This window comes from Rhinolophus sinicus, chromosome 2, assembly GCF_057876585.1.
Source record: "Rhinolophus sinicus isolate RSI-liver-muscle chromosome 2, RSI-T2T, whole genome shotgun sequence".
Taxonomy (NCBI): Eukaryota; Metazoa; Chordata; class Mammalia; order Chiroptera; family Rhinolophidae; genus Rhinolophus; species Rhinolophus sinicus.
Window position 1 is genome coordinate 145,831,075 of NC_142502.1, and position 25,196 is coordinate 145,856,270.

At 35.8% G+C, this 25,196-nt stretch overlaps 1 protein-coding gene across 11 annotated transcripts in view; it reads left to right on the forward strand.

Annotated features, from left to right (window-relative positions):
* The window catches only part of WDPCP (WD repeat containing planar cell polarity effector), a 307,863-nt gene that overhangs the window by 107,230 nt on the left and 175,437 nt on the right, over window positions 1-25,196 (forward strand). For all 11 annotated transcript variants that reach the window (XR_016020448.1, XM_088796122.1, XM_019717842.3 and 8 more), the window contains 3 exons: window positions 18,609-18,723; window positions 21,041-21,174; window positions 24,655-24,846. Coding sequence is in view for 10 of the 11 variants with exons in the window: in XM_088796122.1 (XP_088652248.1) it covers window positions 18,609-18,723; window positions 21,041-21,174; window positions 24,655-24,846 (441 nt within the window). In the remaining variant the exon portion in view is untranslated. The remainder of the gene's footprint in view (window positions 1-18,608; window positions 18,724-21,040; window positions 21,175-24,654; window positions 24,847-25,196) is intronic.

Sequence of the window (25,196 nt, forward strand, 5' to 3'; positions counted from 1 at the left end):
ATGACACAACCTATTTAGAAATGTGGCAGTAGAACCAGAAGGAACTTTTGAGTTGAAAATGGTTATATTTGACAATGGGATGAGTCTGTGTGGGATGAGGCAGTAAACAGCTGTTTTAATTTCAAGTATTTGACATTTTAACAATTTATACATGTATTTCTTTAATTGAAATCTTTTCAAAACATGGTAAACAGATGTCAAGATGGTACTAGGAATGCAAGGGATTTATGGGGGAGATGTGGAACATAAAGGGGAAGGGAGCAGGAGTAGGTGGGGAGAGCTGTTTCACTCTGATGCTAGTCTGAACCCTGTGAAAGGAGAAGGAAGGAAAGAGGATTGGATATGAAGAGCCTCGGCACAGTATGGTGCTGAGAGTTTCAGCCAGGCCAAATGGGGAACTCCTCAGCCAAATTTGCCCATTAGAGGTGTCTCCTGTTGGACTAGTTTGCTGTTGGACTAATATCCCACCATGCTCAGTAATTTTCCAGTCACCACCTGGGGAAAGTGCAGCCTTTGTCAGACAGCTATGTTCCTTCCCAGCCTCCATTCCTCCTGAAGGAGCTCTGAGTGGTGCATGTCCATGGTCATCACATACTATATGCACACACAAAATGCTGTACCTGAGCAATCAACGTACAGCTAGGCAGTTTAATATTGTGTCCTGATAATTACTCTTTCTTAGACAAAAATTTCATGCCTTTCCGTGAAAAGTAGAAAGTTTACATTGTATCTTGATGACCTCAATCCAAAGTTTGATGACCTATGATGATTGATGCATTAATTATTTACTCTTAAAAATACAGTAAAATATGAACCCAGTTTTAGAACATGGTTATAACACTAAGATAATTTTAATCTTCTTTATAATAGCATATCTTTGTATCATCAATCAACACTTCCTTCATGCTTTTTTCTTAAATTTTTCTTCTCTTTTATGAATTGTTTTTATTTTAACATGTTTCTTTAAAGAAGCTCATAATTCCCTGCCTCTGCCCCTGGCATTCGTGTCTAATAATATTTTGGAAACTTCAAGGTATGTTGCCCCCAAAGAAAGCCAGTACAGGAATATGAATTTCCCTCATATATTCAGTTATAATTAATGGTAAATATGTGTAAAGCTAAATGAATTCAAATCTAAATAATCAAGTTGCTCTCATGTTGATTTTCACATGTATTTTACAGAGTAGAAACAAACACATGCCAAACATTTATCTGCTTTTTAAAGGGAAAGTAAAATTTTACTTCCATATCTAGCTAATGAGAAACTTTTAATGTATTATCTTTGAATACTTATACAGAATTTTTATACAAAGCCGTACTTATTGCATGACTTATTTCAAATTTAGAACTTTGTATTAGAGAGACACAAGTTGGAATGTGCAAGTTAGAAATGTACAAGTTAGAAATGTACATACAAACTAAACATCTAAGGTTGGGAGTGAGAACTCAGTACCTTTACATTCATGATATTTGAGAATATTATGTTATATAAGGTATGCCGATGTAGCTGATAGAGAAAACACATCAAGTGCTTTGCCAAATTATAATTTTTGCCCTAAAGTTAAAAATAAAGTAAAACTATTAGGTTAGCAGATACGTTACTTAAGTGACTATGAAATGAAAGGCAGTTAAAACTATGCTTCTCATAAAATAGTGTTGTATATAAAATAGTCACAGTGGCTCTTCACAGTGAGATACCTACTGTGTTTCCCTGAAAATAAGACCTAGCCGGACCATCAGCTCTAATGAGTCTTTTGGAGCAAAAATTAATATAAGACGCGGTCTTACATAAGAAACGGTATCATTTGGTAGTCTCTTTGGTCTAAGTAAAATCCTAGGTTGAATGCTGAGATCCCAGTTATCACTGCGTGCCAAGCATATAAAACTCCCTAGACCTGTGTCCATCCTTCTCCCATAATAGAGGAACAGTCCCTACTCTTATCTGAGGCCAAACCTTTCATCTAGACCCACAGTTCTCAAACTGTGCACTGAGGCACCCTGGGGACTACAGGGAATTCACCAGAGTTCTGCAAGATATTTAAAACTTTCAAGGAAAACACAAGACTTCTGTTGAACACTACACAAAGAAGGAGCTCCAAGTTAGTGCAGAGTTGCAACATTAGATTGTGTTACATTCCTTTCAAGAGTGTCATATCTTTATGAAGCTGGCTTTTCAGGGATTGCCGTGATAAAAAGCAAGTACCACACAACAGTTTACATAGAACAGGAACAAGGGTGTCCAACGTGATTCCAAGGCTTGGGAAGTTGTATAGTACTCAAGTTCTATTAGTGCATGCATCCTATTAGTAAGTAATTGCGGTTATTGAGGAATTCAAAGTCTTTCTTGAGGTGTGAAAAGGTGGAGGAATAAGTCAACGCTGTGCATGCCACCTCCCATGACCACATTAAAATTACAACTAAATTATGGAGCAACCAACCTTGTTAACCATCTGAATAGAACCCTTATAACTAAAGATATAAAGAAGAGGCCCCAGTGAGACTGGTGGGAGGGGCGGAGACACGAAGTGGGCTGACCCCACGGTGGTTGAGCATCAGGAAGGATACCTCGGCGGCAGAGGTTCCTCCTGAAGAGTGAGGAGTTCCAACCCCATACAGGGCTCCCCAGCCCAGGAGTCCAGTGCTGGGAAAAGGAGTGCCCACAAAACAGCATGGTACTGGCATAAAAACAGACACATAGATCAATGGAACCGAATAGAGAGCCCAGAAACAAATCCACATTTATATGGTCATTTAATCTATGACAAAGGAGGCAAGACTATACAATGGGGTAAAGACAATCTATTTAGTAAATGGTGCTGGGGAAACTGGACAGATACATGCAAAAAAACGAAACTGGATCACCTTGTTACTCCATATATAGAAAACTAAACTCAAAATGGATTAAAGAGTTAAATGTAAGACCTGAAAACATAAAACTCCTAGAAGAGAACATAGGCAGTAAAGTCTCTGACATTGCCTTTAGTAGTATTTTTTCTGATACATCTCCTCAGGCAAGGGAAACAGAAGAAAAAATAAGCAAATGGGTCTACATCAAGCTAAAAAGTTTTTGCATAGCAAAGGAACCATCAACAAAACAAAAAAAATATCCTACTGAATGAGAGGAGATATTTGCCAGTGATACAGTTAATAAGGGCTTAATGTCCAAAATTCATAAAGAACTCATACAACTTAACACCAGAAGAAACAAAACAATCCAGTTCAAAAATGGGCAGAGGACCTGAATAGACATTTCTCCCAAGAAGATATATACGTGACTAGTAGACATATGAAAAGATGCTCAATATCATTAATCATTAGAGAAATGCAAATAAAAACCACAATGAGATACCACTTCACTCCTGTCAGAATGGCTATCATCAATAAATCAAAAGCTGGTGAGGATGTGGAGAAAAGGGAATCCTCATGCACTGTTGGTGGAAATGTAAATTGGTGGAGCCACTATGAAAAACAGCTTGGAGGTTCTTCCAAAAAATTAAAAACAGAACAACCTGTGACCCAGCAATCCACTTCTGGGTATTTATCTGAAGAAATCCAAAACACTAATTTGAAAAAATACATGCACCTGCTATGTTTATTGCAGCGCTATTTACAATAGCCAATTTATGGAAGCAACTGAACTGCCCATCAATAGATAAAGAAATCTACATACATACACTGGAATTTTACTCAACTGGAAAAAAAAGAAATCTTACCATTTGCAACAACATGGATGGACCTAGTGGATATTATGCCAAGTGAAATAAATCAGACAGACAAATGCCATATGATATCACTAATATGTGGAATCTAAAGAACAAAATAAAACAGAAACAGACTCATAGATACAGAGAACAACCTGATGGTTACCAGATGGGAGGGGGTTTGGGGTGCTGTGTGAAAAAGGTGAAGGGATTAAGAAGTACAGATTGGTAATTACAAAATAGTCATGGGGATGTAAAGTACAGCAGAGGGAAGATAGTCAATAATATTGTAATGACTATATATTGTACCAGGTGGGTACTACACTTACTGGGAGGAATCACTTCATAAGTTATATAAATGTCTACCCCCTACGCTGTACACCTAAAACTAATATAAAATAATATTGAATGTCAACTGTAATTGAAAAACAAAATAAGTCTTTTTCTTTCAGTCTCTTATTTTTTTCAATTGGCTCTAAGTTGTTGGGATATAAATACTTATTGAGTCGATTAAGTTGTTTGAATCTATTTATTACATGTAACTACGGGTATTTCTTTTGGCCAAGGCACATCATAAAAATTACTGAGCCATAAAGGGTCCCATGAACTGAGAAAGTTTGGGAACCTCTGGTCTAACCTTTGGGTCTCATTGCCTCTGGTCTTGTCAGGACCCTACATGATTGTCACTTCTCTTATGTGCAGCATAGTGGTGGAAAGCACAGATTGCTCCATTCTTGGCATCAGAATCTTTACTAGCTTGGGACTTGGGGAAGTTACTTCACCTATTCGAGCCAGAGTTTATTTACCTATAAAATGAAGATAAAAATACCTAACTCCGGTTTATTTTAAGAATTAAGTTAATATTTATTTGGGCCGGCCCGGTGGCTCAGGCGGTTAGAGCTTCATGCTCATAACTCCAAAGGCTGCTGGTTCGATTCCCACATGGGCCAGTGGGCTCTCAACAACAAGGTTGCCGGTTCAATTCCTCGAGTCCCGCAAGGGATGGTGAACTCCACCCCCTGCAACTAAGATTGAGTAGGGCACCTTGAGCTGAGCTGCTACTGAGCTTCTGGATGGCTCAGTTGGTTGGAGTGCATCCTCTCAACCACAGGGTTGCCGGTTCGACTCCCGCAAGGGATGGTGGGCTGTGCCCCCTGCAACTAACAACACCAACTGGACCTGGAGCTGAGCTGTGCCCTCCACAACTAAGATTGAAAGGACAACAACTTGACTTGGAAAAAAGGCCTGGAAGTACACACTGTTCCCCAATAAAGTCCTGTTCCCCTTCCCCAATAAAAATCTTAAAAAAAAAAAAAAAAAAGAATTAAGTTAATATACGTTAAATGCTTAAAACAGTTTCTGTCATCCTTAACTGCTTTTTATTTATTTTTAAATTTTTATTTGTTTTTTAAGTGTGTTTTTCCAGGACCCATCAACTCCAACTCAAGTAGTTGTTTCAATCTAGTTGTGGAGGACACATCTCACACTGGCCCATGCGGGGATCGAACCGGCAGCCCTGGTGTTATGAGCATCGTGCTCCAACCAACTGAGCTAAACAGCTGCCCCCTTAACTGCTTTTTAAATAAATAAGTTTAACCTTTTTGTCAACTGGATGTTTCCAATCAACCTAAACAATTTCTTTAATTGAAATTTTTAAATTGTAAAACCATAACAATATAAAATTTATCATCTTAACCATTTTTAAGTGTATAGTTCAGTATTGTTAAGTATATTCATGTTGTGGTGAAAGAGATCTCCAGAACTTTTTCATCTTGTAAAACTAAAATTCTATACCCCTTCAACAACAGTTCCTCTTTCCCCTTCCCCCCAGTCCCTGGCAACCACCATTCTACTCTGCTTTTATGAGTTTGACTGTTTTAGATACTTCATATAAGTAGAATCATGCAGTATTTGTCCTTCTGTGACTGGCTAATTTCATTCAGCACAATGTCCTCATGATTCATCCATGTTGTAGCATGTGATAGGATTTCCTTTTTTCTTTTTAAGGATTAATAAAATTCCACTGTATGTGTATACCACATTTTGTTTATCTGTTCTTCCATTGATGGGCATTTAGGTTGCTTCTTTCTCTTATCAATTGTGAATAATGCTGCAATGAATATGGGTATGCATATATTTCTTTGAGATCCTGCTTTCAATTCTTTTGGATATATACCCATAAGTGGGATTGCTGAATTAGGTGATAGACCTATTTTTAATCTTTTGCGGAACCTCCATACTGTTTTCCATAGCGGTTGCACCATTTTACAATCTCACCAACAGTGCACACGCATTCCAATTTCCACATCTTCATCAATGCTTGTTATTTTTTGTTTTTTTGATAGTAGTTATCCTAATGGGTATAGGATGTTATCTCATGATTTTGATTTGCATTTCTCTATTCATTAGTGATGTTGAGCATTTTTTCATATGCTTGTTGGCCTTTTGTATATTATGTTTGGAGAAATGTCTATTCAAGTCCTTTGCCTATTTTTTAATTGGGGTATTTGATATTTTGTTGTTGAGTTATAGGAGTTTTAAAAAATATATTCTAGCTATGAAACCATTCTCAGATATGTGATTTGCAAATATTTTCTCCCATTCTGTAGGATGCCTTTTCACTCTGTTGATTATGTCCTTTGATGCACAAAAATTTTAAAGTTTGAGAGGTCCATTTGTCTATTTTTGCTTTTGTTGTCTATGCTTTTGGTGTCATATCCAAGACATCATTGTCAAATCCAATGTTATGAAACTTTTCCCCTATGGTTTCTTTGAGGAGTTTTATACTTTTTGGTGTAAGTGTAGGTCTTTAATCCATTTGAGTTAATTTTTGTGTATAGTGTGAGATAAGGGTTCATCTTCGTTCTTTCACATGTGGATATTCCATTTTCCTAGCACCATTTGCTGACGAGACTGACCTTTCCCCATTGAGTGGTCTTGGTTCTCTTGTCAAAGATCATTTAACCATATGTGTGAGGGTTTATTTCTGGGCTCTCTATTCTGATCCATGGACCCATGTAGGTCTGTCTGTATGCCAGTACTGTACTTCTTTGATTACTGTGGTTTTATAATATGTTTCGAAATCAGGAAATGTGAGTCCTCTAACTTTGTTCATTTTCAAAATTGTTTTGGCTATTTGAGGTCCCTTGAGATTCCCAATCAACTTTTAAATAAGTTCAACTCTTTGCTTTTAAACAGATAACTACAAGTCTTATCATCTCAGGTCCCACCAGGTCTTATCCCTTTCCTTCAAAACCAAATTTCTCAAAAGCATTGTTTCTATTTTTAGTCTCCATTTCCTTATTGCTCACTCAGCATTCAGTCAACTTCAGTCTTGATTTTCTCCTGATTATTACACTGAAAAACTTTCCACTAATTTAGCAAAAAAAATCAAACAAAAAATTCCATATTACTAAATATGATAGCCTTTTTAAAAAATGGATCATTTTAATACACAGGAGTACTTAACACTACTGACCATTCCATCTTTCTTCAGTGCTTTTTTCTGATAGTTCCCATGACACTTTGCTCTTCTAGTATTCCTTCTACCTCTCTGGCATTCTTCTCTGTCTCCTTGTCAGGCCCATGATCCTTTCCTCTGTCCTTGAATTTTGGAATTCCTTAAGGCCCAATTCTAAGCCCTCTCCTCTTCACTTTGAACTGCTGGGTTATCAAATTTATATTCATAGCTTTAGTGTCTTCTCTAGAGCTCAGGTATCTCCCTTATGCTCCAATTCCATAAGTCCACCTGCCTACTTGATGTCTCCTCATGGGCACCTCAAAAATATTTCAGACCTACACAGTATCTTTAAAATGGAACTCAGAGCCCCTACCTGTTTCTCTTCCACTGTTCCAATCTCAGTGAATAACTTCGCCTTCCATCCACTTATAGAAACTAGAAACCTGGAAGTCACCTATTTAGCCTCGAAAATACCTCTTCTTTACCCAACACCCCCCGCAACACACACACATCCAACTAGTCTCTGATTCTTGTTAATTTTGTCTTCTAAATCTTTCTCACATCAGCCAGAGGCTCTCCATCCCTTCACTCATAATTTTAATCAGAGCCACATTACTTTTTCTCTCTTCTAGAATACTTCAATACTTCCTGATTTACCTGCTTCCATTTTTGTTCCTTATAGGTCCGTCCTGCACACTGTAGCCAAACTGATTTTTTAAAAGCAAATCTGTCACTCCCTTGCTTAAAGTAACCCTTCTACAACTCTGGAGAATAGATAAGAAACTGGAAACTGTGATTAACTACGGCAAGGGTAAGGGAACACAGGAGGGATACAGGGGTAGGAGCCAGACTTTTTATTGTATACCTTTGTATAATCTGTTGTTTTCTTTTGGAACTTCATGAGTGTGTTATCTACTCTAAAAATCAAATCAATAAATTGAATTTTTAAAATTAGTGCATCATGCTATTCTTAAGATAAAGGCAAACTCAACCAACTGGTCCCAATCTACTTCCCTTTTTAACTTCATCTCTTAGTATACTCTTTCAATCTCAGTGCTCCGGCTACACTGGGCGTCTGGCAGTTCCTTATGCTCCACGTGCTTTGTCTTGTTTCAAGGCCTTTGCATAAATTGATTCTAGCTCTGCCTAAACTGCCCTTTGGTCTCCCTTTCACTGAGGTAACACATTCTTTCCCTTAAATCTCAGACCACCGGTTACCACTTCTTAAGGGAAGCCTTCCCTGACAAACTTTATCCCCTTTTATGTGCTGTTACAACATCATGTACTTTTTGGCACACACTGCAGTTCCAGTTTTATATTCATTGTGTGATAATCTAATTATACTCTACCTTATCAATTTGACTGAAAATTCAAGGAGGGCAAGTATTGTTCTTGGTTCTTTGAAAGTGCAAAATTATAAACTATTTGAGAGGCGACGTTGTAAAACTCACTGCTTAATATTTTGTGACAAATTCTTATTTTTAAAGATTTTTATGGTTTTATATTTCTAACTCAACAAAAAGCAGTAGTAAGAATTTAACAAAGCTTGACCAAAGAAATCCCTGCTATGCTTAAACCCACCATAATACTCTATGTTGATGAATTAGGAAGGTATCCCATTACATATTAAAAGTGGGTGAGTGAGCGAGTATGTATAAATTAACTCAGGAAGTGCTGTTGTCAGTCTTCAAGAGGGGGCTGTTATTATATATATGGTTTCCAAGCTCACTTTTTTGGAACATTATCAAAGACTAGTATTTCATGGACTATGCTGTAGGAAATGCTCTTTTACATTTATGCAATATTAGTATATACTATAGGGAAGGAGAAGTGGAAGATGTCAAGGGCAGCTTTTGAGTATGGTCCTAGTAAACGTGAATGGAAAAGGAGGTAAATTAAAAATGGTAGATCTGAGAAAAACTGAAGAAAGAGAATCAGAATTTACTGGTAAATTTGAAGTCTGTGGGGTAAAGGTGAGCAGTTAAAAATAGTAATCTCAAACCAAAGGAACTGAGAAAAGTTTTAGTGACAATCTTGAGTCTCACTTTTAATGTTATAAAATTTAGTATAATGAAAATTATTCCTGATCACTGTAAAATGGCATAAAATACAAACAGATATATGGTAAAAAGTAAAAAGTGCCCCCCTGCCCCAAGCTCATTCCCCTCTGCCTGGTAACCACCATCAACAGTTTGGCTTATGTCCTTCCTCCGTGCATTTACAAGCACTCAATCTGTGTGTGTGTGTGTGTATACACATATATACGCACATATACACACAAATATATATATGTGTCCACATGTATTTTATAAATAAATGACATCACTATATGTATTGTTCTGTAACTTGCTTCACATCGCAGTGTATAACACATCTGTCAATGATCTTCATCTACTTTCTGATTATCAGTAGGTGCATAGTAACCCATAGTTTGGATAAACCATGTTTTATAATTGTTAGGAATAATCTTTTTAGTAAATAAAGAGATCGGATATAGGTGAATGATCTAATGAGGCAATCTGGTAAGGAGAAGAGTCTCAAATTTTTTTTTTAATAACTGAAATTGCAGAGGAGAGGGACTCAGTGCAGTTTCTTACTTGATCCTTTTATTAATAATAAGGAGCCATTATTGTAGTTCATTTTCTGTGTGATTCAAGTTCTGACTTCTTAGAAACATAGTATGTGGCATAAAAGCATCTCTTATAACCATAAAATAACAAATACATTATTTTTTAAAGAGCTGCTTCTTTAATTTTGAAAAGTTTTATAGAAAAATACCAAATAATACCTAAAAAACAAAACAAAAAACCCCATAATCCCAATTTTTAAAAAATCTGTAAGGTAAGAGTTTAAGTTCATGCATCTACCTCCTCAATTTCATCTGTTTTAGGTACCTGCTATCAACAGTTTGGGACGTATTCCTACATTTTCTTGGGTTTATACAGACAATTTCTATATGCATATATGTACACATGCCACACCTGCTTTTTCCCTAATAAAATGGGATGATGCTATTCATGTAGGTCTACAGTTTTAAAAAATTTGCTCCCTGCTTCAGCAGTGTATCATGGACTTGAGCACAAAATTTTTGATTAATTAAACTCATATATCTTTTATGTTATCTTCATTTGTTTTCTTGTACTAACAACATTTACGGTAACTAAACTCAGAAGCGACTGATTTATTAACTGTCATGGCAATTTTTTAATTTACAGTGTGAGATATATCTGGCATCACAGACCTTGCTCATTTGCTTGGGGCATTCCCACCTGATAGTGGGAATTACTCAAGAGACTAAATTATAGATAAGAAGGCTGATTGGTGAGCCGAGAATTGGAATGAAAGCAAGTAGGTGTTCTTACAGGATATTTCTATCAAGCTACGGGAGCTCTCTGACTTGCCCTGGAGCTCTTTCTGTCTTGACAACTGTCATTAGTCATCAGAGTCATGGCCCAGAACATGGTTCAGAGACATATGGAACACGCTTCTTCCAGGCTCCTGATCGGAACTGTGCACTGCCCACCACTTCATTTAAGCTGTCTGACCAGGTCCACATTCATTACTCTTTCTGTATGTGAGAGAAGTGTTCATTAGAATTTGAGGATTCCCCAAATCTGCTTGGTGGAGATATGGAAAATACCTTTGCCTCCACCAACTTATTTACAGGTTCTCTCTTCAAGTGAGCTTCTGTGGAAGAGGCTAACATACAGAGGCTGTGACAATCACAGCGTCTGTAGATATTGCCAGATGTCCCCTGGTGGTCAAAATCACCCTGAGTTTAAAACCACTGATTTAGAGGGAGATTGGTTTAGAGCAGGGGTGTCCAAACTTTTTTCAACGTTTTTCACCAAGGGCTATATGCGGTAAAATACACAAACAGCCACGCCACTCACTCGAGGTGAAGTACGTATTGCCTCATCTGGTTTATTTAAGTAAACTAAATATATTTTTGGAATTTGCTGCAGGCCAATTAACAATGGATCGCAGGCTGTAGTTGGCCCGCGGGCCGCAGTTTGGACAGCCCTGGTTTAGAGTAAAGAAAGAGCTAAAGAGAGGGAAACCAGGTGGAATATTGCATAGATGTCAACTGAGAGGTAAGATTTAAGGATATTAATTCCTCAGCAGTGGGAGGAAAGAACATAGGATTTGTCCCATGTCTTGGTCTCTACTTTCCCACTAATTATGAAATCTTTGGTTACTTGCTTTTTACCCTTCTGATAGTGAATTAGAATGAGGATTAACTTTGTTACTATTATTTTTGTAGCTTGTGTACTTGTTATGTATCAGAGTTGTACTGGCATTTTATATGCATTCTAGAGATAGTGCGTTTAGACGTCCTCTGTAAATTATAAAATTTTATGCTAAAAGTACTGTGTTACCTGGCATGTCTTCCTGTTCATAGATTGGTACAAAAGTAATTGCAGTTTTTGCAATTTTTTTCGACCTCTTAAATCACAATTACTTTTGCACCAATATAATACTTCTTACCACTGCTTTTATCCCTTTAGACCTTTAAAATTACTGGCAAATATAAGATTTAACTTTGTGAATTTGACCATGGTTATAAAAATTTTCTAGGAATGATAACTTTTATGTAATTATATATATAAAACAATTACATAAATTACATATATTAAATATATATTTATTATTTTATTAAATATATATAATAATTACGTAAATTACATACATATTAAATCCAGCATATGTATGTATAGATACATATGCTGGTTTTAAAATTACATTATGGATTACAATGTAGCATCACTCATGTTATAATCAGAATAAGAGAAAATAAGATTTCTTAAACTAAAATAGACTTAGCAGGCAAATATCCAGGCATGTGTTTATTCCATATATTGAATAACATCACATAATTCTTTGAAAAACCCCATTGTTAACACTTCTATATCCAGAAAAATACTTGTTTATTTTTTGTCCTTTTGTCTCTTGCTCTTAAGTCAATTCCATAAAGCAGGGCAATTAAATTTTTTTATCCTTAAGTACATTTACTTTTGTCTCGCTAATGGATTAGTCAGGCATGGTTTCCCTGTATACTCAATAAATGTTTACTGAATAAAGGAATAAATTACAGAAATCATCTTCTCTCTCTCCTAGCAGGTTATCTTCTAAAATGATCAGTGACTAATCTTCATTATCATTTCCCCATTGTAAAATTGTCTATATTTCTGAGTTTCTCCAGACTTTGTCCCATGGTTTGGATTAGGGGGCAGGGTCGGGGAGGTGTTGGTTACCATCATGAGGCAAATTCACTAGGCCCCCAGGGGAATGGCTCTACAATACTTTAAATATTTGCTTCAGACCTATAATTCATTCCAAGAGTCCTAATACTTTGTTGCCTATCTGGATTATAATGTTTAGCACCTGCGTCTCCTCTGTGTCTCCTAATGGGTTTATGGGGTCAGTCTTGGCTGCCTGTCCATGACTTAACTCTCGATTCAGGGATTGAACCTATCACCTACTGTTGATTTTTAGTACTGACCCTGCATGCCTTTAGTTTTCATTTCTTCCCAGATGTGATAATAATCACACAGATTTGGGGATAATTTTCTTAACCAATGAGAATATTGAATTCAATGGATTTGTTTATGATCACTATTATAAAATAGCTCACTCACAAATTCTTTGCATACCAATTCTTCAATCCTTGAGACCAAGTTTGATGCATTTCTCTTTTTTATGGGTCCTACACTACCTCTTCTATGAAGCAGTCATCTATCCTAACCAAAACCTCTACTTCTTTCTGAGATTAGGTCTTCTATTATATTCTACCAATAAGTTTCTGCCTTATTCATCATTGTATCCTCATCTATCTATTTGACATATATAGGAGGCACTCACGTATTTTTGACCTACTGAATGAATGAAGTTCCAATTATTGTGGTTGTTTTGATTAATGATGTCATCTGGTATAATTTCCTCTTTCTTCTCCCAGTGCCATTTCACTTCCAATTAAGTACTCAAGCTAAGTACTATAGACTCCAAGGTTAAGAGAAACTAATTTGAAGAGCCATCTGAAAATCAGGGGAATCATTTCCCAGTTTCTTAAAGAGAAAGGGCACCTCAGCATGAGCTTATTGAAGAAAATGAGAAGGAGAAAATGATAAAGGCAATAGAAAGAAACATGGTCAGAGCAGAAATAATAAGCAAGGATACTTCCCATCTGGGAGGGTGTCAGAGAACAGGAAAAGTTTCAGTTTCTATTTTTGCATTAGTCGTCTTCTGCACAAAGAACAACATTAAAATTAGAACAATATTGTGAAATCTCATGGGCCTCCTCATTGATTCATCCTGTGGATATCTTCTCAAGGTCAGATCTACTCTGGAGGTGCCTCCCTCTGCCTCTCTGCCTGTTCTTTTTCATTTTCTGAACAGTCAGAATTCTCTAAATCCTTGCAATGGAACAGGGCAATATCTTAGAGCCTGTTTTCCTTCTTGTCCTGCCAAATCTTACATAGGTCCTTTCCATTTTGGAGAGCTTAAGAACTAACCTTTTGGGCAAAGAGAAGAAAGCGCTTTCCTGTCTGGGCTGGAATATTGTTTCCCTGAGTTTCAGACTATTTTTTCCTAATTCTAGTTACCTCCGTTACCACATCCAGAAGTATCTTTGGCACCAGTACTTGGAAAGTTTATGCTTCCCCACAGGCTGTTTTATAAAAATGCATTAATTAGCTTATTTATTTATACCTTCTTATTCCAAAATCTGGTGTCAGAGACACCTGTAGACTACAGGAGATCTGAAATGAGGGACACACCTTGATCCTAATGAGTACCCAAACTAGGTATCAAAAAGAGGGCTACTCTGATCTTTTAACACCTCTAAAGATTGGAATGCCCCAGAGCTCAGACCTTGGACCTCTTTCTCGCTTACTATTCTTTTTTTTTCTTTCTCTTAATCAGCAGAAATGTATTTTCTCACAGTTCTAGAGGCCAGAAGTCCAAGACCAGGGTGCCATCAGATGTGTTTCTGGTAAGGCCTCTTTTCCTGGCTTGTAGATAGCCGTCTTCTTGCTGTGTTGTCAGATGGCCTTTTCTTTGTGTGCGCACATGGAGAGAGAGGCCACCATCTGGTGTGTCTTCCCCTTCTTCTAAGAACACCAGCCAGACTGGATTAGGGCCTTACCCTTATGACCTCTCCACTCATTTTATTTTTTTAAAAGATTTTATTGGGGAAGGGGAACAGGACTTTATTGGGGAACAGTGTGTACTTCCAGGGCTTTTTTCCAAGTCAAATTGTTGTCTTTTCCATCTTAGTTGTGGAGGGTTCCACTCATTTTTTTAAAGGAGAGCTTATCCAGTTCCGTGACTTTAAGCACTACCTGTAGATTGTTGATGACTCCCAAATGACCAGCCCCCACTTCACCCTGGACTTCAGACCCATTTCTAATTGTCGATTTGAGATCTCTACTTGTGTGTCCATAGACACCTTAAACTTAACAGGAAACGAAACTCTTGATTCCTCCTAATCTTATTTACTTCTCCCCGGGTGTACCCTGTCTCAGTAAACCCAATTGCTCAGCCCAAACTCCTTTGAGTTTTTCTTTTATGTACCACATCGAATCCTTCAGAAAGTCCTGGTAAATCCTCTTTATATCTCAAATCTGACAACGTATCATTTCCTTTAGCATTTCTGTTCTAGTCCAGGCCATCATCTTTTCTCACCTAGAGACCACTGTATTAGCCTCTTAATGGTCTCCTTGCTTCTACTCTTGCCCTGATTCCTCCTTTAAAACACAAATTAGATTATAATTCTCTGCTGCTTAAAACCCAATGACTTCTTATCCAAAAAAGTCCAACCTGTCCTGGCCACTGACTGTCGCTCTGATTTCGTTCTCTACGAATCTCTCTCACTCCTCCCCTCTGGCTACACTGGCCTAGCTTTCTTCCGGCATCGCTGGCACATTCTGAGCTTAGAGTTTCTGCATTTGCTGTTCTCTGCCTCAAACTTTCTTCAAATAATCATATGGCTAGTTCGTTCACTTTATTTCAGTCTGTACTCAAATGTCATCTCCTCAGAGAGGCCCTTTTACTTATTTATTAGTCATCCTGCTTAAAACAGCATCATCCTATAATCCCCATCCTTACTATGCTTTATTTTTATCTGTAGTTCTTATTGCTATCTGACATTATATTAAATCTATTTGTGTATTGACTATGTTCACACTCGAATGCAAGCTTCCTGTGGAGAGTAAGGGCGAGGGCATGGTTTGTTTTGTTCACTGCTGTATGTTCAGCACCTAGAATAGAGCCTAGCTCATCCAGAGTACTAAACATGTATTTATGAAATGAATGAGTGAATGTATAAGTAAGTAGCTGGACCTGTCCTTTGGGAAAGATTATGAAGGACTGCCCAAGTTCACTGGGTAGGATCCACAGTCCCCAAATCACTGCCCCATCTCCATGTGTCAGTTAGTATCTGTCGATGTATGCACATTTTCCTACAGTACCTTGACACCCCTTTCAAATCCGTTCCAGCTTAAGTTCCCTCTTTCACCTACTCTCACAGGTTGCACTTTCCATCCCCATCCCACAAAAGTGATCTTTTAGAATTAATTTTATAACATAAATGCTCATATATAGAAAAAGCAATTTCTGTCAGGAGAGAAGTGTTCCTTAATGATAATAGTGGTGAAAGCAGAAAATAAGGAATAACAAGTTGGAAACAAATTCCAAAGTTTTGAAGGAACTTGGAGACAATATCCTTGTAAAATCAGCAAATGTGAAAGGTGACAAAAGATTGTGTTGATTATAACCCACCTGGAGTCTATTGTTCCATGTCTAATATGGAGCCAATCCCGGCACAAGATTTTTAAAAAGACAAAAGAATGTGTTCAGAGATGGCAAATAATATAGCGAGAACACATTATATGAGTAGTGGTTGAATAATTATAATTAATAATAATAACAACAACAGTAATTGCAAACATTTACTATGTGCCAGGCATTATTCTAAACACTGAAATGTTATTTAATCCTCATCCTATGAAGTAGATACTATCCTATCACTTTTCAGATGAGAAATGAAGTTACAGCGAGGTTAAGTAACTAACTCTCCTTCAAGGTTACACAGCTAATAAGAGGTAGAGCCAGTGCTACTGATTTCATTCTGATTTCAGAGTCCATGCTTTTAACCACTGTGTTATGTTTTAATATTAAAAAATAAGTGCTATTGAAGAAGGAGCTACTGTAGACATTCTAAGAAGGCAGTGTTAGTTAGCTGTCACCTTAAGTGTCACCACCTCATTCTCAGTCCCCGCCCCCATTCTACCCAGTATATACTCCTATAACAATAGGACCAGTAACAGCACTTCATTACATTATTTACTTGTATCTCTACCTCTCTCTATTAATGTATATTTAACTTATTTTAAGGATTATATTTGATTCATTTTTGAGCCACTAGATGAGTTTAGTGACTTGACATGTGGTCAACATTGTTTTTGTTGAATGAAAAAAAATGAATGAATGATCCTTAAATTGATTTGAACTGTCCAGTGGTGGAATAGCTTTTCTGTAAAGTGATGAGCTCCTGGTCACTGGCTGTATTCAAGCATGGGCTGGATTTGACATTTGAAGGATGCTTGATGGGATGCTGTAGAAGGAACCTCCATGCCATCTGGCAGTGGGAGATTAGACTAGGTTTCCTTCTAACTATGCATTATCTGATCCTACGATAAGTCGGTTATTCTTTCTCAAAACATTAAGTTGGCACCTGTTATGTGCCTAACATCGTTCTAGACACCGAAAATACAAAGATAAAAGTGGCCTAGCCAGTATCCTTAAGGAGCTAGTAGTAGCTGGGTAATTAAGAAAAGAGGTGCTTAATAGTATAGGTGTAAAGTTTTAGTAGATTAAAATCTGTCCTTTTCTATTTATTTTTTGAGATGTTTTGAATAAATGCAGAAGGGAGGAAAAAGCTGTTACAAGGAGGAAAACATTAGATATAAAAGATAACCCTAAAATTGCCTTTCTGAGAAAGGAATTTAGGGAGTAAAGACCACATGCTACAGTCTTATGGAGGGATTCCCTAAAAGGGAAATATCAGTGTTTCCCATCAAGGTATTACATGGCTGGATATAATTCAGTAGAGAAAGTAATTTGAAATTCTTTAAACAATGTACTTTCTCCAAAACCAGTAAAGATGATTATGTCCTTACTCCTTCATTCCCCCTTTAGGGACATTAATATGAAATGAACAATCCATTAAGTCATGTTGTTCACAAGACTTAAAGGTTTCTGGTGACTAAGACATGGATTCTAACAGTTAAGTACAAAGGGACCTTTCAGTTTCTTTCCCAATTAACATGTCTGAAATCTGTTAGGCAGTGGGGGAATAGTGGTCTTTCTTTATATTACCCTGGTCCCTCATGCTGCTCATCTTTCACACATGTCCAAATATGTCTCGACACAGAATCATCCTCTCTAGCTGGGACATGATGCCTAGGTAGGTGGGGAATTCCCCTGTTTTGTTTAAAATCATAGTTGTCTTTGGGTTTGGCTGGCATGTTCATAAGTTTACTGACAATTGGTTTTTTTCCCTCTTATACCATATGCTATTCCATGATTCATCTGCTTTGAGTCTGTTGCCTTGAAGGTGAAACAATTTCTTCCAATGTTGATATTTCATAATCTCGTAGATAACGAGCATACACATATGCATAGTCCTTTCAGAAGTTTTAAACATTTGGAGATGAATGAATAATGCTGCCACAAATGGAAAAGAGCAGTATAAAATCATAATGGTGATATTAAATCACCTTTTGTTGGGTGGTTGGGTGAGTACTGATATTGATAAAGCCTAGGCACTTTACTACATTTCTTGATCTGTTCTTAAGAAATTGTTTCTGGTATGTATTACTTATTTATGAATTTTAAAATTTAATGTTTTACTTTAATTACCTTGATTTAATGTATTTTAATATTTTAGACAGGAAAGATCTGTAGTTGTAGAAGTGGGGTTTAAATTCCAAATAAATTATTAACAGCTGGTTATATTTTAATGGTAGCATTTGTTTCTGTAATGGTGTAGCAATGACTCTTCAAATCTCAAGAAATCTTTTATTCCTGATATAAGTAGTAATTCTTTCAAACTATTTTAATAGAACATATTACATTTCTGAATACAATGCAAAGCAGTTATTTCTGCATGGGTACTTTCTAAGTATTTAGAAGATTAGACTTCTAATAAACATAGACTAAATCAAGTTTCTGCAAGCTTTAATCTATACACCTGTTGTGTTACATCATTTAACCACATGTATCTTTTTACTTAGAATGTCAGTGATTGTTTTTTGATGCAGAAAAGCTATAATTTCATGGTATAGATGCGCGTGTAAATATCTATATAAGTTATACATTTGGAGAGATTTTTAAAGGATTAATCCTCAGTATATCTTCCTTCCTCTCTCTCCCTTTACCTGGTTTAGCTCCTCTTTGGTTCAGGTGTGCTGGTGTCCCTAAGCCTTTCTGGGCCGCAGCTGGAGAAAGTGGTGATTGACAGAAGCCTGGTGGGGAAGCTCATCTCAGACACCATCAGTGACGGTAATTACTCCATGTGCAAATCAATTGCCTACATTAACAGTGGGGCAGGAGAAATAGTGTGTCAACAGGTAGACTAATTATTACCACTGGGGACTTGCAAACACAAGTAATTGCTTGTAATAGCATAGTTACAACCCGTGGGACCAATACAAGTTTTGGCTAATGTTTAATATGAAAGTTTTTGAGTGTTAGCCTTATATCCTGAATATTTTTCTTTCTTTCCTTTAAAAAAATGTGAACATATTTCCAAAATAGGCTTTTGTTGTTGTTGTTTTTTGGTGTGGTCTTTCAAAATTAGTCCCCTATTGTTGACATGTCAAATATTTTTTCATTTTCAAATGAATTTTAAATAAATAACCCAAATGTGTCAACACAGCCACCTGTAAAAAAGAAAATTATGCTTTGCCTCTTAGGAGGATTCTTTGTTACCAAAGTCTCTGAATATTAACTGTTGATAAAATTTGGGCAATATTTCTTCTTTTTTTCAAATTATAGTTGACATACAATGTTATATTAGTTCCAGGTATACAACAGTAATTGGTCAATATTTCTAAATATCAAAAATCAATGGCAAATATACTAGATATATCTATGAAGTGATACTACAATAGTATATAAATGCTACAAAACACATAAGAAAAATATTTTAAGCCAGTTATTGAAAACATAGGATACTGACATTTATTGAGCCCTAAGAGGCCCTATGCTGTGCCAATCTACCTATTTTATTTAATTCAAAGAACAACCTTTTATAAGGTGTAGTTATTTCCACTTGATAGATAAGGAAATTACAGCTGAGATACTAAGGAACATGCCCACAAATGAAATACTAAGGAATAGCTCAAAAATGACTGAGCTGAGATTTGAACCAAGGTTCTAGCTGCAGAACCCATTTTCTTTCCACTACAGTATGCTGATTCCTGAAGTTTTAAGATTATGTTCTTTTATTCACAATAAAAAGTCTAAAAACATTGCATTATCTTTGGAGATTGAAAATTGTCAGTATCTGAAACTGCATAATTAAAGGAAAGCATGGCCTAGTGGAAAAGACAGGTGAGAATACAGAAACCTTCCTTCTGCCATGTGCTCTTACTAGCTACTTCTGAATAAATCAGACCTAATTTCATCACTTTAAAGAAAAGCACTCTGCAGAATGGCTGTAATTAGCAACATTACTGATAATAATAATAAGTTAAGGTAGGACTGTAAATGTGCCATTTCTTCTCATAGGAATATGGTGCTAAGGAAGCTAGCTAGCTTCCCTATGGAAGAGATTCCATTGTCATATGTCTAATAATTGATCCCTTTGTTGACACTGCAAATAAAATAGTGGCTGTGATGATTTTATCATTTTGATGCACCTCTATAAGAATTAAAAGGACACTTCCAACACTTTATGTCTCTGAGATACCTTTTTTCACTTGTTTCTTTTATTTATGCCCCAAATAATACATCCTCATGAGATCATGATAACAATGTGATTTCTTGGCAGTTCTCCAATTCTCCTCTAATTGTGTAGATCTACCATTGGTCACTATTTGCACAGTAAGGAGTATAGAAGTAAAGAAAATATGTAAAACAATCAATAATTTATTTTTGTTAGGAACAATATAAAACATTTCTCAATTATTTTTATCAATAATTTTATATAACATTAATCCCCTTTATTAACCCATAAAAATTATCTACCTACTTGTATCCTTTAGAAATAAAGCTGTAGAAATATTTTTGCTAATCTTCCTTATTAAACATTAATTTATGTAATGACGTATTGGGAATAATACGCTTTATTTTATTCAGCTTATATACTCTCAAAAAGAAGGTTCATTAATAAAAAATTTAAAAATAAAAAAATAAGATTGGTGGAGAACACTGATCTGTAGCCCTCAATAAATCTAATTTATTCTCAGGTGGTTTATAGCATATAAACACAGGATTAAAGTTTAAGCATAAACAAAAATAAACATTTTCATCATTATATTCAGGAATAAAATGATCCTTATTTTATGCTTTTCTAGCCCTAGTTCCAAATACGTATTATTTGGTGATTGTCCCCAAACATCAGTGTATATTGAAATGTTATCAGAAAAGAAGGAAAAGTATCAAAGCCATTCATGATTATATTGATGATTATTGTTTATTTCCAATATCTTTAATATCCTTGTAAAATGTCATAATGATATTTAGGAGACTAATTATTTTAATTTTTATCTTCTAAAAATAGCGTTTTGTAATATTTCAGTGGAAAAAATCTATTAGTTCATTGTTATTTTATTCTAACTTAGTATTATCAAAATCTCTTTTTTTTTTTTTTAAGCTCTTCTCACAGACAGCTTTATCATCTTATCATTTTTGGCACAAAACAAACTATGTTTCATTCAGTTTGCCAAGAAGATGGGTTCTCCTGATGTAAACAAAAGATTGGAAAAACTCTCAGCCTTGGAATATAAGGTAGAGATTTCAATTTAAATAGTCATATTGTTAATTAAGGTGTGCTAGAGTGTCACATGAGTTGGTGTTACGCTTATTATTCTTGTACATTCCTGGATTTTAGAAAAAAACAAAAAAACACTTATAGGATTGAGTTTTAATCACTAGAAACAGTGGCCATCCTAAGTTTTCTTTGTTACTTTCATTATGAGGGTCCAATAATGGCATGTTGGAGCAAGTCATATAGCATTTATGGAAGTCAAAGACAGATAATAGAGGCAAGTTACACATTTGAAAATGGTGTTCTTGCTAGTGGTAGTATAATACACCATTCTTATTTTCCCCAAAGATTCCTTATTATCTTTCTAGGCTAGGACAGCTGCCCTGGTTTCTATTTCACAAGAAAAGAAAGAAGGAAGAAGGTACTTTCAAAGGTTAATAGAAAAGTGTAATAAACAAGGTGTGGGAAGACCTCCCCCCATCTCAACTATAACTGGAGAAAATGCAAAAAGAAATCTTCCTATGTTAGTATCTCTCCCTTCACTAACTCCAGGTAATTTGTTTCCTTGTATCAGGGACTTTACATCTGTTAAGGCAGGATTTTTATTTTAAATGATGTGTTTAATTTAAGTTTGCCACATTACGTTTTAACTGCTTGGAAGGTATACTGTCTGCTAGGATGAGTATCTAATACATTTTCCAGGCTGTTTCAGTTCAAGGCCTCTTTTCAGCAGTGACTTGTGTTTGCAAGATTGATCCAGCCTCTGTGACGTGGATTTGAGACAGTTCACTGTTCACTAGGAACAGAGCTGATATACAGCTTCCTTAAAAAAGATGCACACTTGTGCCATACTTAGAATATATAGCAAGAGCAAAGATTTTTAGAAGTCAGCTTTGTGGCTTGAAACTGTTCATGGGTTTTTGAAAAAGTTGCATTTAACCTAACCTTTTGCCCTTTGGGATTATTTCTTAGTGTGATTGAGATGGTAGTAGTATGGGGCAGGATCTCATTTTATTTGCTAGAAACTTCTATTCTTATAAAGATTTTTAACATGGGATTAAAACATATTAAATAAGTTTTTCATTGTGGTAATAAACTACAATTTGGTTTTATTTGCCAGCTTTGTTGAGCTTCTATAACATTGTATACTATTGATTTTCTTTAGCTTGAAATCAATGGTACTCTTGTATTATATTTTGGTTAGTCAAAAAATTGATATTAATTGATATTAAATGGGATGTTATTTTCTAGAATGGCTAACTATAGATTTACTTGAAATGTTTATTTACTAATACTGTTCTTTGAGATGCACCAATATGCCTTCAAGGTATTTTGTTTCTAACGTTGTCATGTAAAATTTTGTATAACTAGTTTCCCCATCTTAGGTTTGATGGATAGTTTAGTAAAGTTTTCTCAACCAAAGGATAGTAGTTACCCATTAATAAGAGCAGAGAGAGACTCGTAAGATGCCATCTTTTCTTATGAAAAGACGTAGAAAATAGACCTAGTATATGGACACTTATACCTTAAGTAAAGGAATTACTTATTTGTTTATGCTTTCTGCCTTTGAATTTGGGTAAATTAGGACATGGACACTCCATGTCATTTCTATACATTAGAGAAATAATCTACTTTGGAAAATCTATGGATTTCATTTTCTGATTCAGTGTTTAAATATAGATATTTAGTACTTAGTAAAAACTGCCATTTGTCAATTGGAAGGATATTTTAAGAAACTTCTTTATTTTACTTGCCTTGTTGACTATCATAATAGAATACTGATGCCATTAAAACATGAAATTTCAGATAACATATATGATTTGCATTAAGTGAGGAATAAAAGTGTCAGTTTTTTGTTTTAATTCAAATGTTCTGCATGTAGAAATTTGTAAGTAATGTGTTTACATGGCAAGTAGGACATCAAATTAATGTTTGTGTATTTTTAAGGACTTAGTAATTCCATTGTGATATTTCTCTCAAACAAGAAGAAAACTAGTAAAAATAATGATATTGAGAGCTTCAATATAAGAATTTGTACTTCAAAGCATGAAGTACATCTGTGTTGTCTGTCATTGCCCATTTGGATTTTAAAACAAGGAAATAGTGTATAGTATGATAATCCTGCTTTTCTTTACAGCTGTACCATAAATTAGTTCTTTTAGATAGAAATAATTTTGGCAAAGAAAATTGCAAGGTAAATATCCTGAAATTATTGACCTTTAACAAGTGTTCCTGTCCACAATTTAAAAATCCAATTCAACTTATTTAACAGTGAAGGGACAGTGCAAGGAGTTAAATGTTTACCATGAGAGAAGAGCACTGGTAATTACTTTGATTTTAGTTCTTTTGATGTGCATTCAGAGGATGAAGAGGTCAATAATATTATGGCCATGCAAATAGAAAAGGGTTCCTTTTGACCATATTAAAAAAAAATAGCAGAGGATTATTAAAGCATTAACCTTGATTTTAATGGCCTTGGTTGAGTGGTGAGATCACAATTTGGATGAGCCTGATTATTTACTAAATACAATACATAAATGCAACGGGTTCTTAACACCCATTGCACTCTGGCATTATCGCATTACTGCCATCCTTTGTTGCCTTGCAGACAGGAATATGAAAGCAATCTGTCATGTAGTGAGACTGGCTCCAGAAGCATTTCTCTGATAAGAAGACCCCCTGCCCTTTGCTAGTGTCTGGTCCACTAGGCTTAGCCATGCGCTTAATCCCCAGAAAGTGGTTCGATTATTGCTGACCAGCAATGGCAAGATAGTTTTTTTTTTTCTTCCAAGCTATCAACCTTCCATTAATTCCTTAAGCAGAAATACGGTGCAATCTATATTTCCTTGGCATGTGTCACCCAGATGGTGCAGTGCTTATGTTTTCAAATAACCATGTTCCAAAATAACATAGTTTGAATAATAAATTCTACAAATCCTTCCTAAGAAAGAGAATCATAATTCGCAGAAGCTGCATCAACTTTTACACAAGATACTGTGGCTTATCCTTTTATGCAGAATATATGTGTATCTGTCTCATATATTCATTAAAGTGATATTGGCCTCAATTTGTTTTTCCTTTTATTCTTGTCAGTCATTGTTAACATGTTATGTCTTAAACAGTAGTCAGACACTCTTGGTCAGCAGTACTGAACTTGTCATTTAATATAGCTGGTCTTAAATCCTAGGTGTAGGTCGATGCTGTCAAGCAACCATGACTGTACATTTTGGTATTGATTAGGATTGCTACAGCCAATTCCTCCCCAACTCACATTTCTCCCTTTCCTCTTCTCTGCTAAAAGTGGAGAAAATTTTGAACATATGTCTTTTTTTATATATGTGTCAAAAGAATTTGGTAAATTCTGACACCTCTCTAAGCACATGTTTAACATGCATATTTACTTGCATTTATCTACATTTACAGATGCTTTAATTTTTATAATACTTTGAGGATTTTGCATTAAAAATTATTCTTTTACGCTTTTTCTTTTTAACCATTAGATTTCCTACTATGAAATACCTGGGCCAGTACACAGGACAACAGAGCGTCACCTCGCTATCAATTGTGCTCAGGATATAGTTGTTTGCTGGTGGCCACTGGTCAGTGATGATGCTTGGCCTTGGGCCCCCATTTCTCCTGAGAAAGACAGAGCCAATCTGCTGCTCCTGGGTTATGCTCAAGGAAGACTGGAGGTAAAGCTAAAACATATACACATTTTATTGAAGGGCAAATAAAATAGGATTATTAGTATTTTTCTGAAATAAATGCAAATGCTTTTTTAAATGTGTAATTTATTTTTCCAAATATTCAAAAAGGAACGTGAAATGGGATCCTTAAAAGTATCGTGTCTAGAGAATACATAGATAATTTCAGGGCTGGCCTGAATAGTACAATGATTGGAGTAAGGCTTCTGGGTTCAGTTCCTAACTCTGCCACTACCTAGCACTCTCTCCTTGAGCCAGTTACTAACCTCTATGTGTTGTGGTCTTGTTATTTGAAAATTTGAGTTAACGAAGATAAATGAGTTAATACATGGATTGAG